The sequence below is a fragment of the Brienomyrus brachyistius genome, chromosome 10, assembly GCF_023856365.1.
Source record: "Brienomyrus brachyistius isolate T26 chromosome 10, BBRACH_0.4, whole genome shotgun sequence".
Classification (NCBI taxonomy): Eukaryota; Metazoa; Chordata; class Actinopteri; order Osteoglossiformes; family Mormyridae; genus Brienomyrus; species Brienomyrus brachyistius.
The window spans coordinates 6,718,476-6,734,423 of NC_064542.1; the positions used below are offsets into that span (position 1 = coordinate 6,718,476).

At 45.2% G+C, this 15,948-nt stretch overlaps 1 protein-coding gene across 1 annotated transcript; it reads left to right on the forward strand.

Annotated features, from left to right (window-relative positions):
* Positions 1 to 368: 368 nt before the first annotated feature.
* LOC125750802 (PRELI domain-containing protein 2-like) lies at positions 369 to 14,293 on the forward strand. The gene is made up of 6 exons (XM_049029062.1): positions 369 to 650; positions 2,724 to 2,781; positions 3,260 to 3,333; positions 3,756 to 3,916; positions 8,284 to 8,389; positions 12,152 to 14,293. The coding sequence occupies exons 1-6, from the start codon at positions 576 to 578 to the stop codon at positions 12,206 to 12,208; spliced, it is 531 nt and encodes a 176-aa protein (XP_048885019.1). The 5' UTR covers positions 369 to 575; the 3' UTR covers positions 12,209 to 14,293.
* Positions 14,294 to 15,948: the final 1,655 nt, after the last annotated feature.

A 15,948-nucleotide genomic window follows, 5' to 3' on the forward strand; every position in this document is an offset into this window, starting at 1 on the left:
GAGCGAAATTATTCTCCTGCTGACGCTGGATGTTCATGATCGCTGATTCGGTTAAATGACACAAACTCACAGCGCTTTCGTTATGAGCGAACACATCTGGCCGAGCGAGATAACATTGCAAAATATTTCATTTCATGTCGGTTTAATGGAATTAATTTTCTTATATCTGCCTGACAAAATAATGAATTAGCAATATAAGATATATGTGCAGTTGAATTATAATGTGCTTCAACTACCCGTCGCGCAGTGTTTGGGGCAATGGAAACTCGGTTTAATCGTGTGTGGAGGTGGCTTTAAAAAGCGTGTCAGGGAGGGCTTTGCTTTAATGTAACTTTATGGACACCAGCCTGATTTCACTCGCAGCTGTACAATAAAAGCCACATTCTTGCAAGCTTGGATTGAACTACAAATACGTGATGGGTCCCGAGTGGTCAGATCACGCGAGATTTTAGGAGAACTTGGTCTGGCGTTTTTCTGTGGCAAGTTTACGTTACAAAGCCAATACTTTCGATATTACACGTTTCTGGATATATGTAAGAAATTATTAGAGTTGCTCCTATAATTAATATGCAAAAATGGTTATTACGATCGAAATAAGGAAAATGTACAGATACCCATTTGAGCGCGTGGTAGACATGCATCTGAACAAGGTAAAGTGTGACTCGCTACCAAACCCAGTGCTGTAAATGTCCACATGTGCAGCTACTCCAGGTAGTTTTAAAACATCGGAATGCAAATGTGAAATAAAATAAAATAAAATGCATTCCGCTTACTGATGGGTACTTCTATTACATTTTTAAAAACACCTTAGTTTGCAACTTTAAAGAAAAGTTAAATGAGTTGTATAAAAATGTCGATATAGATTAAATGTTTTAAGGCCAACAGAATATAATGAAATGACAAAAACAATCCAGGTCAGTTTATTCTGGTTAATTTTTAGATTTGTGCGCATTTTACACACTCATATGTACTAATGGTGGAACAGTTTAGTAGTGTCTGTACTGTACTGTACTGTACTTTACTGTGTACTGTGACGGGGTTATTTTTAAGACGAGCTGTCCGATGTTAAAGGCTTCGCCGCATAGGCGCGTCTGTCCTGCCGCACACGGACGCTCACCTCCGGCTCTCCGATAGCGGGACCGGGACCAGCGCGGAGTGGCCTGCCGGGTTATGCTGGGCACCTCACCCGATCAGCCCGTACTTTGTGCTTATTCATCCCTGCATTTGTATGCAATCGCCAGCATGGCTGATCCTCCAGTCCCTTCCCTGCAAAAATAACGTTAGATACAGCTTTTCAGATGGACACTTTACTGTCAGTAATTTTGCTAGAAACATTGGAAAAGATGCCCCCATCGCCCATGCGGCACATTAAGCATGCCTCCAGGCAGGGACAGAGTCACCCGCTGAATACGCTTCATAAACGTTAGCGATCCAGGCAGGTCACGCTAAATAACAATACAACCAACAGTCATAATTTACGGAATATAACTGGGGACATAGATGCGTTATTAAAATAAAACATCTTAACGTTGTATTTCATCGTGTTTTCTTCTCCAAAACTTGAACATTGCTAATGGACTAATAGGTAATTACCGTATGTATAAGGAGTGAGTCTTTATTGCCCCCACGACCCTCCCCTGGATGAATGGTTATTAGACGAACGGATGGCTGGCTATTTATTTTCATAAAAAACAAACGTTAATTCAATATTTGCGGATAGTGCATGTGATGAGATTCCAAAACCCTCTAGGCCTTTAAGGGGGTGTTTAACTGGTATTTAAACAGTTGGTTGACGATCATTATCGTCTCCCCCAGCCATGTCCCTCTGTTGTGGTCTCTCAGGGTACAACATTCCTAGCTGTCTTTTATATCCTCGTTGATCTATGGGTTTTTTTTCTTATTTTCTGCTTGTAAAAGGTAACATTTGTTTAAAATGAGTAGGTACCTAATTAGTCTGCAGCTTTTGTATAGGCTTTGCATCTGAGTTTGCATGCGTGGTATTTTAAAATGTAATGTGACTCTGCCATAGGAGTCAGGTTGGACATGAAGCCTGAAGGTACCTGCCTTCAGAAGTGCGTAGGGCTTCTGCGTCAGCAAAAGAGTCAGGTGTATATCAGTAAAGAGGCCCTCGATTGTGGTGTCTCCTCGCCACAATCACAGGATGGGGGGAAACAGCATGTTTATTTAACAGCGAATGCAGCGTCCAAGATTGCCGTTAAACTGAGATGTTTGAGCACGACTGCAAGCAGTGCAACAGTCTGCCTGATCAGGGTTTGAGTGCATGAGATGCTAATCGGTACTCAGTATGCATCACCTGGCACCTGCCCGCGCATGTCAGACAAAGAACCTCCCACAGAGAAACATAATCCCTTGCGAGACCAACACGGCTACGTTTACAGAATCAATGGCTACGCTTGTTTTGTCCTGTTCGTTTAAAGTTAGACATCCCTTGTTAATTGCTTGATATCTGGCCTTAGACGCAGCTTCAAAATCAGAGATGGCTTTTCTTACACGCCCCACCCGGCGCCCAGGAATGAATTATTCATCCACGTTTTTTTGCTGTAGACAGATACTTTAAGACATCCATTTAAATTTTTAAGAACGCACTAAACTTTCATCTCAGAAAGCCGTCCATAGGATGTGCGTGTTAGAAGCCCAAAGTGAGTCTCGCCGTGATTCATGTGTGTTTTCCCTGTGAACGCGGCCGCCCGTCTGCGACGCAGTACCCGACACCTCTCGAGGAGGATGTGAGAGGCATCAAGACGGTGGAGGAGAAAAGAGGTACCTGTCGCCTTTGTGCCAAAACGTACATCAAAGACAAAACACCGCCTTTGTGTAGTATGGACGTCGTAGCGCATGTTTCCAGCTAGAGGGAGCTAGAGAGAGTAGGTACATATAATCAGTGTAGCGTTTATAGTGAATGTACAAAAACAAACTATGAAATAACAGCTGATGTATTTACCATATAGGCCGGGGTTTCTCAACCCAGTCCTGGGGTCCCTCAGAATGTCCACATTTTCGTTCCCTCTTGGCTCCGAGCCTGAACATGGTGTTCCATGTTTTTGGTTGCTTGGTTGATTGGTTCAAGTGCGCTGGGATGGAGCAAAATTGTGCACCGTTTCGAGGACCCCAAAGAAAAAACACTGATACCGATGATTAACGTCTTTATATAGCAGTGTGTACTGTTCGGAACTCCAGGAGTCAAGCTACAAAATAGAGAAGTCCTTTAAATGCATTGCACTGGCTTTTTCCCTTTCAGATCATGTGTCCGGGGTTGTTTACAGAAAGAGGATAGCGGTCTGCAACAACGTACTCCCCAGCATCCTCAGAAAGGTCTCCGCTCACCAACTCCACGTACCGTAGATACACTTTCCTGAAAACATCATTGTCAGACGGACACCGCCTTTCATAATTTTAGAAGCTCACATTCTGCAGTATAGAAATATGGTTTAGCCGCAGAATAGGGCTACTTGTTTGTAAAGATCACCGAAGGCAGCAGAGAGCACAACGCCATAGTGTTCTGTAGATAGACCTGTGTTAAGGTGCCTAGTGATCTGGAACTATGCGCATCCCGCGGCTTTCAAAGATTAGGTACCCTGGTGTCCGTGGTAACAGTCGCCCAGCATCTTGTTGAGACTTTGGCAGTTTGGCCACTGGAGGACATCGTCTTGTAGATGCAGTCTTCTCACGCCAGTGTGGCGGCCGCACCGATTGCAGGCGACTCCTCACCCCCCTGGTGTCCGCTTGACCTGCAGGTGACGGTGATGAACGTCGATGACGTCTTTCTGGAAGAGGAGTCCTGGCTGGACCTGAAGCAGAAGACCATGAACATCAAGAGCCGCTGCCTGACCTGGACTCAGTTTGCGACCTTGCAGGAGGTGTCCGTTTTCAAGGAGAGCCCAGCAAACCCCAACTGGTGCGTCTGCCGTAGCACTGGTGCTCATCTCCACATTTTCATGTACTTGTTTGGGTCGTTACGGTAAAAAAAAAGAAAGAAAAGAAATTCTCTGTGATATTGTGCATGTGTTCCCTGGATCGTTCATGCACAGTGGTATAATCAGCTTTATTTATGGATTTATGTATTTTTGCTCCTCTGGGCTTTGAACTTCATTAATCGTAATGAATTTATTTTGACATTTTGTGCCGTTCTCGATCCATTTCACGCTGGTGGGATTTGGCATTTTAAAGAGAAATGCGTAAGGAGTCTTTAGCCCTCTTCTGAAATGTCAGAGGTGTCTAATAGCAGCGGATCCTGTGGGAAACGAAACATTGTAATGTATGGCTCTTGCACGGCATGTTGTCACATAACATTTCACTCGTGAAAACTAGTCGTAAGTAGTAGGCAGTGATGATGTTTGGCTGTCTGCATTGTTGGAGACGTACGCGATCTGCTGTATTTCACTGGATCGTCTCCGTTTGCCTTCCTGTCAGTCTGGGATTATAGGCACAGGTAGAAGCTGTTCAGGCTTTACATTCTGCTCACCCTGCTTTCCCCACTTGTACGGCGCTCGACGCGTCTTGGGCAGGGAAGGAGTCAGATTCGATGCTCCGGTTTTTGTTGCTGTCCGATGAAAACTGCGCATGTCACGATCGTCAAAAACGGAACTTTTTCCACTAGGTGGAACATGCCCATTCTGTCTTTTGATGGCATTTGAAATGTGAATATCTCAGTTTCAGTGAAATGTCCCGGGCTGTAAATCCAGTGCGGCTGCAGGAGGGCAGCGGCTTCGCGGTCGAGTTACACACCTGAAAATAATGCGGCCTCACGTCAGCCCGCCTCAGCCCTGAGCTGTGATTCGGACCTTCCCCGTCTCTCCCGTAGTGCGTCGGGCTAAGCTGGCCATGGGAGGGCGGAGCTGGAGGAGGACCGTGTGTCGCGTTTGACGGTAGCAGCAGTGAGTGTGACGCCCGGTCAGGATGGTGGGAACCCTGAGGATGCTGCACCGGCAGCCAAACGCCCTCGCAGTGAATCCGAGGTGCCGATCTCCCATGCGCAGTCGCTTTAATCACCGTGTTTCTATCCGTAGGGCCGGAATTCCTAAACAGTGCCGACCACTGTCTGTGGCTTCTGCGCACTCTGAAGCTTGACAACTGTTGGCTGTTGAGTAGGGGAGGGGGTGGGGGGCAGGAGCTTGTTTTAAAGTCTTTTACCTTCAGTGGTCTGATGATAGTGTTGCAGACATGAACCATCCTCACCATTTTCCCTCCAAATGTGTCCTCATATCACCGGTATAGTACGGTGGCCCATGGGGACCAAACCAAGACGAACACAAGACTGTGTTTCTCATCCCCTTTATTTAGACCTGTTGGTTCCTCCAGAAAAGAGACATTCTTTAGTATAGGCTTTAATCTGACTATTATGAAATAGTATGATGTAATTAAAATCTAAAAAAAAAATTAAGCTGCTGTGGAGATAGTGGTTTTGAAACAGGCAACGTCATGACGTGGAGTTCCATTGTCTGAGGTAACCTTAGGTGGCCTGCGCACCGAGAAGTCACTTTTGAGCATTGTGGTCGCTGTCATTGATGTAGGTCCGTCTCTGACCAGCCTGAGTTGGAGTCAACCACCACCAGCTAACGTTAGCCATCCCGCTCCAAGATATCGGGTGCAACAGGCGACTAGGACAGGTCTGGAGCGGCATGCAAACTGAATGGTGCTATTTGTTGATGTGGGGCTATTGCTCACTGATGGCTGGAGAACAAGCCTGCACGCCCAGCACTTTGTAGATTCTATGCCAGCATGTCCTAATGCAGAATTTTTGTAGGGATGTGGGGACCCCGGCCTTTATGCCTTTCACCACAACTCCGTCTTGTGGGCTTGTGAAGTATCATAACCAGTAGATGATGATCTGTTTCTATGTGTGTAGGATCTGAATTCCTCTTATGGGTTTGCCACCATTGACGACATCCTTTCGGTAGGTCCTGTACCTGGAGTGAGAACGCCGAAGTTGACCACTCTCTGTATTCACGTTGTCTTTTACTGCTACTGGAATCTTGATAACTGGCTTGAAACCAGGATGCACGTCTTGGTCAGGTTTTATTGAGTAGGTGACTGGGAGTGTACCCAGCCGTTCAACAAAGGGGGATGGACATCATCATCCTAAATTGCTGGTTGGCATTCATTGCCACCTGATAGACCCCTATCGATTGTCATCAAGGGCGTTGGTTTGGATTCAACACTAGTAGGGACAAAATCAGCTCCACCCCCCAATCTCCCACAAAATTGGGAGAGGCGTGTCCCTACCGTCTGGACCCAAATCTACATCCTTGAGTGTAAGCAGCCCAGTCGGTAAGGGTAAGGCTAACCAAGGCTTCACAAGTGAAGGGCATGAACCTGATGAGTGGCAAGAGAGCGGGATCTGACCTAATGTCTGGATTTCTTCTCCGCCATAGGCTGCGAGCTTCATGTATTCCGATGCGTTTTGTTCCCTTGTGTTTCTCACTTCTCTGGAATAACATCGGCACCAGTAGCTGCTTTACGCTCAACTGGCTTCTTATTGATGCGCACTGTATAGAACAGGGGTCCCCAATTATTTTTTCCAGAGGACTGAATTCTATCACCAACACAAAGCCAAGGGCCACTGCACCAGATATTGTTCTGTTATGCCAATTGAAGCTGTTTTATTTGCAGATAAAATTTGCTGAGGAGGGTGGGGGGGATAAAATTTGCCAAGTACGGAACACGTTACGTGCGACTCTCACGGGCCATCTATTGGCTAATCCTGGTGTAGATTAATTCACATGCCTACTATGGGGATCTGCAGCATTTTTTAAGAGTGATTGAACTTGCTTGCTGGCTCGTTTACCTTTTCACTTCATGCTTGCCACCACAATTGTTGCAACTGACAATAAACTGTGATGTTTTGCGGTCAGCCGTTTGTTTCAGTGACACGTTTTCATAACATGCTGCATGTTGTCTACGTTGGTGTTTTGCTGAGCTGCTGCAAGATCTGTAAATGCATTAAACTGGCATATTACACTGTTTCGGCCAGTGTTATGCAGTAGGAATTTTCTCACATTCCATCATTTACAGCACAGCATACTAGTTTGTCTCTGAACTCACGAGTGCCACATCTGCATGCCTTTGCTTTGTTTCTTAAATCACTCACATAGGCTTCTATTTTTCACCAGTTTTTTGGTTGTTTGTTGAATTTATGGCATTCTGCAGTATAGTTTTTTTGTAGGTTGCATAGTTTGCAGAATTCTCATTTTTAAACATTCTGGGTTCTCTCTCAATTCGGCCTGTACGATGATGCATCTTCAATCTACTTCTCCTGCGAACACAGCAGTTGCATTCACGAATGCACATCCGCGCTCCATAGCTTCAGAGCCGGCTGCTTCGGTGTGATCATGGATTCTGACGCAAGCGTTGTTACCGGAGGGTGCGGCCGCTATAAATATATCATATTCTTTCTCAAACACACGCCGCTTCTCACTGATATTTCCATCAGACACTAATGGATCGCGTTTACAAAACCTTCCTCCTGTACCCTTTCATCCATCCATCCATTTTCCAAACCGCTTATCTTATTGGGTCGCGGGGGGGGTCCGGAGCCTATCCCAGAAGCAATGGGCACGAGGCAGGGAACAACCCAGGATGGGGGGCCAGCCCATCGCTGGGCACACTCACATACCATTCACACTCACATGCACTCCTACGGGCAATTTAGTAACTCCAATTAGCTTCAGCATGTTTTTGGACTGTGGGGGGAAACCGGAGTACCCGGAGGAAACCCCACGACGACATGGGGAGGACATGCAAACTCCACACATGTGACCCAGGCGGAGACTTGAACCCAGGTCCCAGTGGTGTGAGGCAACAGTGCTAACCACTGCACCACCATGCCGCCCCCGTATCCTTTCATTATTGAGAAATCAACAAAACTAGAACCCTTGGCTGCGCTGACTGGGAAGAGTCATTCTTAGTGTGGTAGCCTTTGCCAAACTTGTCTCTCTTCCTTTACTCAATCACCAGTGTAGTGAATCAAATCTTCTGACACCCTGATGAATGTTAGACAAGAGGCTGCGATTTGTTTTAAAGTCTCTTACTGTCATTAGTTCATTGAAGTTATTACATAAAACTACCTTCCCAGTCATAACTGTACACATGCACACTAATAATGCATGAGCATTATGGTAGCCTGCTGGTACCAGATCATGATGAACACAACGTGCTGTTCTACAAAAACAATATCTCTTTATTCAGTCATGGTTAGTTTCAGCTTTTTTTCTTCTTTCAGATGCTTTTGCTCCTTCTTTGACACGTTACTTGCTTGCCGTGCAGGACGGAGTTCTTCCAGAAAGGCAGTGTTACCGTGACGGGGGTGGGACGACTCAACAGGCTGTTTGAGCTCTTTGCTCAGTCCTTCTTCAGCAAAGGAGTACAGAAGGTAAGACGTGACCTGGAGCTCGTGTCCGTCTGGGTGAATCGGGCCTGCCGGGTTTCTGAGAAGACGTGGTCCGGCCAAGATCGTGGGACAGCACAGTGCTGACCTTCTGAAAGCAGGAGTACAGGTTATGATGACACTGTGATGATAGTGACACACTCCCTTGACGTATTTACAGAGTCCCTAATGGAATTAGATCAGCCTGAAAGCCTTCCAGAACATTCACGTCAAGTTTGACAAATGGCTTCATTACACAGGATTGCCTGGGAGCCTCCAGGAGACCACGAATCTCACTGCTATGTTAGTGTCAGCGCAAACTCCCAACACAATCAAGGAATCAGCCAGCACACAGCAAGCTAGATGTTAAGGCAACTTTTCTTGATAAAGCTGTAGTGTTTACCTATGACCATGTTAATTACTGGCCAGACTGGTAAGTTTGCCACACAGAATCCATTCATTAGTCCTGTATTATAGTGCCTAATTCCACATCGGTATGAAAACAGAGTAACAATGTCCAAATTATTACTGTAGTGTAAGATGTGTTTCCCAGTCTTAGACGCCATAAACGTTCAGCTGTCCTGAGAGGGATTTGGGAAAGCCACTGTTTATATACACGGATTTGGGGCTAAGGTTCAAACGTACCTCCTGGTTATTGGTCTGAGACGCTTTTTGCAGGTAACTCCGCAGCACCCATCCCAGCGAATGATTGTCGGTGACTTACTGAGACGTCTTTCTATTGGTTAATGCCAATTTAGCCCACTTTCCATCCATTCAGGATGTTCTTTGCATTTTTTTTAACTCAAAACACAGAGTATACATACAGGTTCTTATTTAACAGACACTTTGAGGAGCAGAGTCAGCCAGTCCTGGGGGTGATTTGGGGTTAAGGGCCTGATGGTGACATCACTTCGATCGCCCTGGGAACCGGCGAATGTCCAATCACTGGCACAGCATCCTAACCCACTGAGCCGTATCACCCACCATTTTAAAACGGTCAGACGGGTCGTACTGAGTAACAGGGGTGTCACTCTCATGATCATTTTCCCTTCGGCGTACAGGAGACACCCGATTGGTTCACAATGAGGCTTGTAACATTTCCATCTTTTTAAAATAAGACAAATTTGAAGCCGTAGTCTTCTATTGATCCGTGTGCTGCAGTAATGCAGCATTAAATGCCTGGTCGCATTCAGTGGACGTCTTATCGGAGTTTGATTAAAATGACTTGCGAGCACTCAAATCGCACAGGGACGCTGATGACTGAATGCGACTATAAGAGGAAGGATGCTAGGTAAACCACACCACAGTCCTCAGAAAACACAGCATCTCGTTTCGTTTTGAGACTGGAGTTGGCTTGAGGCAGCAATTAACCCAGAATAATCGGTAAATTTCTTCCCTTTGTTTCGTAACTGGGAACCTGAGTGTGTGCTTAAGCCCAGAGTGGGGCAGCTGGAGACTGACTTATTTTCCAGGAATTTCATGTTTTGTGGGTTTGGGGTGGAAGGTGTGGTGGTTGGGGGTAATAGACAGACAGGCCGGAGGTTGAGGGTAATAGACAGACAGGCCGGAGGTTGAGGGTAATAGACAGACAGGCCGGAGGTTGAGGGTAATAGACAGACAGGCCGGAGGTTGGGGGTAATAGACAGACAGGCCGGAGGTTGGGGGTAATAGACAGACAGGCTGGAACAAACACAGGTGTCGCTGGAATAGAGCAGGAGCTTCTCAGGAGAAGCAACATGATGACAAGGTGCAGCTAGAATTGCTATGAATCACCGCAGTGGCCCGATTCTCCCCTAATCCCAGACCATCTCTTCATCTTTCATTTTGCTGTTGAAATATTGCAGTTTGTGAAATAAACTGTAAGAATAGAGCTTTCTTCAGGATTATCCATCTTACGTAAAGGCCAAAGGGGATCTTGGCATACGTGAAATCACAGTTAAAGCCTTGCCTGAGCATTGCTAAGAGCTCAGCTGCATCAAACACCAGCATGCTAAGTCTGTATTTAGGGCTTGAACATGCTGGAGAGTTCCGGAAATGCACTGGAATCAGGTTTTTAGCTTATAATATGAGGGTCATGTGCCCTTCTGCAAGTGATGGAACTGCACTTTCAAAAGCATGTTAAATGTAAGTCAACCTGAAGCATGTGTGGCAGCAGTGAAGTTTTGCCGGACCTGCCTGGCTAGTCTGGCCCCTTCTGTGGTTGCCATGGCTATTCTCGGGTGTGGCGGGGGGCTCTGGGAAGGCCGTGGAAATCGCCATTGACAGAGTTGGCTCTGCACCAGATGAAATATGATTTTCCATAACGTGTCTGAATTAGCGTTGCATTGCTGGTCACGCTCGGATGGCTCACGCCAGAATTATTGAAAGAGAAGCTCACCATGGATTCTTCTAACTGCCCCGCTTGTAGGGGAATCACCCTCGGCATTAAAGAAGCCTCCCGCAGAGCTCAGCTGATTCTTGGTGGGTTTGCCGAGACTGAGTGATGTTTCTGTGCTGCATCCTGAACATCAGTGTACCTGAGCTCCAAGGTCAAGAAGCTCGATGTCCAAAGTATTGACAGCATCCCTTTAACCAAAGAGTTAAAGCTCTTGAGTCTGTTTCTGTTTTGTCCGTTTTACTTATTTATTGTTCATAAATAGAATCAGGAGCCAACAAGGTATATAAATGAAACAAGCTTGGATCTGTCTAATTAACTGGATTCTTTGAACAGGGATTTTGGGTTAGATGAAATGAACTAAACGTTCACTGGCAACGCAGCGTCTGACAGCGGGTTTGTGTCAAGCCTGAACGCTGTGTGATGACATTTGGGTCTCCCTGACAGTAACATAGGCCAGAATAACTTCCTCTATCAGCCTACAAGGTGAACCTAAAGGATTCTTCATTACTGCCCCAACTGAATGGTTCTCTGTGTAACGATGAGGCGAAAATATCAGACTGTGAATGAGTTGCATCCGGCCATTTAATGACTTAATTTAAAGTGTTAAAATTCCTTACTTTTTCTGTGAAATGTGAAGAAACAGGAACTAGCTCTCAAAAAGCAGTGATACATCATCCAGCTCCTTCCGTCTGTCTATCAGAATGAGCTGGCAGTGTCTCGCCAGACAGAAAATTCAATCAGATCAGCCTGGGTTGGTGTCTGTCTCTCTACTCTGTAGATGGTGTCTTGGATTCAATGGACAGTCTGCAGTAAATTGTGTCTCCAACTTTTTTTTTTTTTTTTAGCTATTTGCTAAGTTTCATAGTGCTCAGGTGATGGATGAGTCCATTACAGGCTCGTTGTCTGGACGACGGCAGCGAATTTGTTTCTTCATGCACCTGTTTGCTGTGCTGAGACACGGTGCTCCCAGGCATGCAGTCACGTGTGTCTTGTGAATTAACATAAAAACTAATAAAATGTATAATTATGGTAAAAGAATGCAAAGCACTGATTTTAGCTGAAGGTTAGAAGCGCAAACCACAGAGTGGGGGCAGACAGCTAGTAATGATGTCATCATCTTCATGTCCACATAAGTGGGAAGGTATTAAACATCCTGCACATGTCATAGATTAATGTTCATTCTTCGAGTTTCCTTTGTTCATTGTCATGTGCTCAGTCCTTTGCTAGTCTGTGAATGTGATTGGTCACATGACATGTAGCCATGAGGCGGACCTGCTGTAAAACATTAGATTAAAAACCTCCCAGCTTCCCGGGAGGTTTTGAAACCCAGTGGTTTTTGAGTGGTGCTTCAGTAACCCTGTTCTCTCCTGTGTTCCTTTCTAAAACCCAAGAGCGTTCACATCATGGAAACCATCCTGGAGCAGAAATTTGGGCGTCCATATTCCTGAGATGCTGCCATTTGTGAGCCAACGTCTCCCGTTCCACGAAGAGGGTCTCTTAAGAAGAATCGCCTGTTCAGTTTTTAAACGATGCTGACGTACGATGTCACTGATCTCGAGTTGGGGAATTTTTTACCACAAGCCGTGTGTCTGATGAATATGCAGCCATTTTCTCACAGACGCAGCTGCTCTGCCTTTATGGACGTTAATGTTTTCCAGGTGTGTTTGGTGTGTTTTCTGCAGTCACACGTTTGCTAGCACCTTTCGCTAATCTTATCCAAATAAAAACGTGTACATATACATATTTACACATTTAAAAGTTATACTAGTTTCACTAGTATTCCCTATAACTGTTAATCTGCTAAAGAAATTGAAATGAACCGATGGCCACTGTGTCACAGTCCGAGGTTCCCATAGTCCCACGGGACATAGAAGGTGAATTCAACACTGGTGTTCAAGTTAAAATAATGAAGAAATGCAGCTGTTTGTTCAATGAATAACTGAAGATTCTCAACCAGATTTATGGGAAGCCTTCAGAGTTAAATCAGCGACATATTCTAGTGCACTTAGAAACGGCAACAACCGAAATTTTAAAGTCACTTCAGTCTAATCTTGATGCCTTTCATCAAACCTTTGTTTTTTACCTTGACCAAACAATCATTTATTGTACAATAATGTTCAAAATATTGAAATGAGGAATTTCATTTGCCAAATTACTGTGTATATAACTACTGGGTATTAAACGACCATGTTGTACTTGTAATTTAGAATGAGACCTTAGCACTCATGTGCAATGTGATTCTTTTTATTGGTTTTATATGTGAAATACTGAGATGTTTTCAACTGAAAAGGTGTTTTCGTTTCCTGTCAGATTCTCTCTGGTGTTCAGAACACAGTGTTGACCTGAATGTATAACCAATCACACGATTATATATATTTTATGTTGGATCGGATAGACATTGTTTACCAGAGCAGAGGCTCATGACCGGGGGAGGGACCCTGAGCTGAGGCGCTCATTTTACTCCGCGTTGGTGACCAGTGCTGCCTCCCAGTTACTGGTTATTGCTCATGCACATCCCTCCGGTTACAGGGTAGCTCTCACACTAATCCTGCCTTTTACTGGTTAGCTCTCACATGCATCCTGGTGGTCACTGGATATCTCACACACATCCTGCCAGTCGGCTTCCGCTGGCGGTGTTTCCACATGACGCCACATGACGTTTGACGTGAACGGCCAGCGCCGTTCCTCTTCAGCTGTGAGCCGAGCCATGGTCCTAACAAAGGGGAGCCTGGGCGTCCTTCTGCCGGGGAGGTGTGGCCTCCTTCCTGTAGCGTGATGTCACATGGGGACACCGGTCCCATGGTCATTGCGAGACTCATGCTGAACGTAGGCGAGGTTGATGGTGATCAGGGATGACAGCACAGTCTGTAACCTTCCACGGGGGATTTTATATGTCTTCGTGTCTGTCACTTATTATCAAACTGCAGCCTAGGGGGAGTGAGGAAGTCGTGTGCAACAGCTATGCTATTGCTGTTTGTTTACCACTGTTTGGGACGATTCATCAGCCCACTTTTTAAAGGCTCACGTGCAAGCTGGGCAGCTTTATTAACCATTACGATTTGCTAGCAGCATTATACGGTCTGACGCTTGACACGAGGAGGGTGAAGAGGATACCTCACCAAACCCGGGCTGTAGCCACCAAGGCTTCTGGGTGCCGAAATGGTGCGACCATCGTTTGGCTGCCGGATGGATGGCTGCCCGGTGCTCAGACCTCAGGCTTTGCTCTCGTCTGTCTGTCTGTCTGTCTGTCTGTCTGTCTCTCATAGGACGGCAAGATGAAATCTATGATAGCCAAAGAATTCCTGCACACCTGCACAAATACATGATTTGTTTATTTCCACTGCAGCATATCAAGTGGTATTAAAATCAGCGGATTGTCTGACCTCAGCATTATATACAGGCTTGAAATAAGGGAGTGAGATCCCTAAGAAACCATCAGGTTCTGAACCGCATCTGTTTCTACGTTCTTAGGTTTAATTGTCTATAACACGCATCATTGTTGAAGCAATTTTTAAATAAAGAGCATGATTATATATTTCGGATGGCTGTTTTTTTTCCCCTCACAGTGATGGAATGCAGAATTAGGGTAATAAGCCCCCCTCTGACCTACAGGAGCGCGTTTCACGTGGGGGTGGGGCCGATCCTCCGGAAGATGGAGGAGGTCTGGGCAGATTCAGCACACTGACATCAGCCTCTTATGATGATGAAACGAGATGCTGTGGGCTGTTTTCATCTTACTGGATTATTGAATAATTTCAGGATTAACAAAAAGTAGGTCTCGAAAGTATTAAACGACACGACAGTCATTACAATATCTGGTAATGTACCTTAATAGTTTTAATATACATTCATAACAAATACATTAATATTGATAATAACAGACATGATCATGTTTGCTACATTACAGCTGTTAAGGTATGTTAGGATGTCAAGGAATTATTAACATATCAATTTTAAATCTTGTTTGAAAATTATATTTATAGATAAAGGTGATGCAATTGCAGAACCTATGCAAAAACAAGAAACAAATTCACTTATTTAACAAGGGAAATTTACTAAGATACCAATTCCTACTGAGGAAAAAGTTAGGAGACCCTGTGCCCTAACAGCTGGTATTTCTCCCTTTGGCTGAAATAACCTCGATGAGACGCTTCCTATAACCATCTATCAATCTCTGACATCGACTGGCAGAAGGTTGTCCCCACTCTCCAGTGCAGAATTCCTTAAGCTGTGTGATGTTTGAAGGGTGTCTCGCCTGCACTTCCTCTTCAAGACACCCCACAGCATCTCTAGGATTCAGATCCGGGTTTTGCCATGGTCCACCCCCAATTCAGCTTCAACTTCTGGACAGATGATCTCACATTGTCCTCAAGCACCCTCTGATACGATGAAGAACTCATAGTGGATTGTATGATGGTGAGCTGGCCGGGTTCTGCTGCCGCAAAGCAGCCCCAATCTATGACATTTCCTCCCTCATGCTTCACAGCTGCTATGAGGTTCTTTTTCTCAAAAGCTGCCTTTGGTTTATGCCAAACATGTCTTCTGCACCCAAATAATTCAGTTTTAGATTGATCTGTCCAGAGCACATTGTTCCAAAAGTCCTGCTCTTTGCCTAGGTGGCCTCTGGCAAACTTCAGTCTTGCCCTGATATTTTTTTTTGACAGCAAGGGTTTCCTCTTCGTAAACCTCCCATGCACATTAAACTTGTGTGCCGTCTCTTTCTAATGGTAGATGCATGTATCTTGACATCACCTGTGGCAAGAGCTTCCTGTATGTCCCCTGATAACAGCTTAGGAATTTTGGAGACTTCTTTCAGCATCTTACAATTTGCGCTTGGACTGAACTTGCTAGGACGACCTGACTTGGCCATGTTGGCAATTGTTTTAAATCTTCTCCACCTGTAAATTATTTTCCAGACAGTGCAATGGTTGAATCCAAACTCTCTTGAGATCTTTTTATATCCTTCCCAGACTCGTATGCATCTACAAGCTTCTTTCTGAAGGCCTCAGAGAGCTCTTTGGATCTCACCATGGTGATACCACTCATTTCAACAATCAAGTGCAAACCACACTGTCTGTGGTTTAAATAAGACAGGCTCCACCGAAAAGCTCTGTAACGATGTTCTAATTATTTGCACCTGACATCATGCACCTGAACCTAATTCTAGGCATTTTAAACAGTAATGGAT

Excerpts from the sequence above, each read along its gene's own strand:
- LOC125750802 (XM_049029062.1), top strand. The coding sequence starts at position 576 with ATGGTTATTACGATCGAAATAAGGAAAATGTACAGATACCCATTTGAG. Across the intron at positions 3,334-3,755 it reads TCCCCAGCATCCTCAGAAAG|GTGACGGTGATGAACGTCGA; the intron begins GTCTCCGCTCAC and ends CTTGACCTGCAG. Across the intron at positions 3,917-8,283 it reads AGCCCAGCAAACCCCAACTG|GACGGAGTTCTTCCAGAAAG; the intron begins GTGCGTCTGCCG and ends CTTGCCGTGCAG.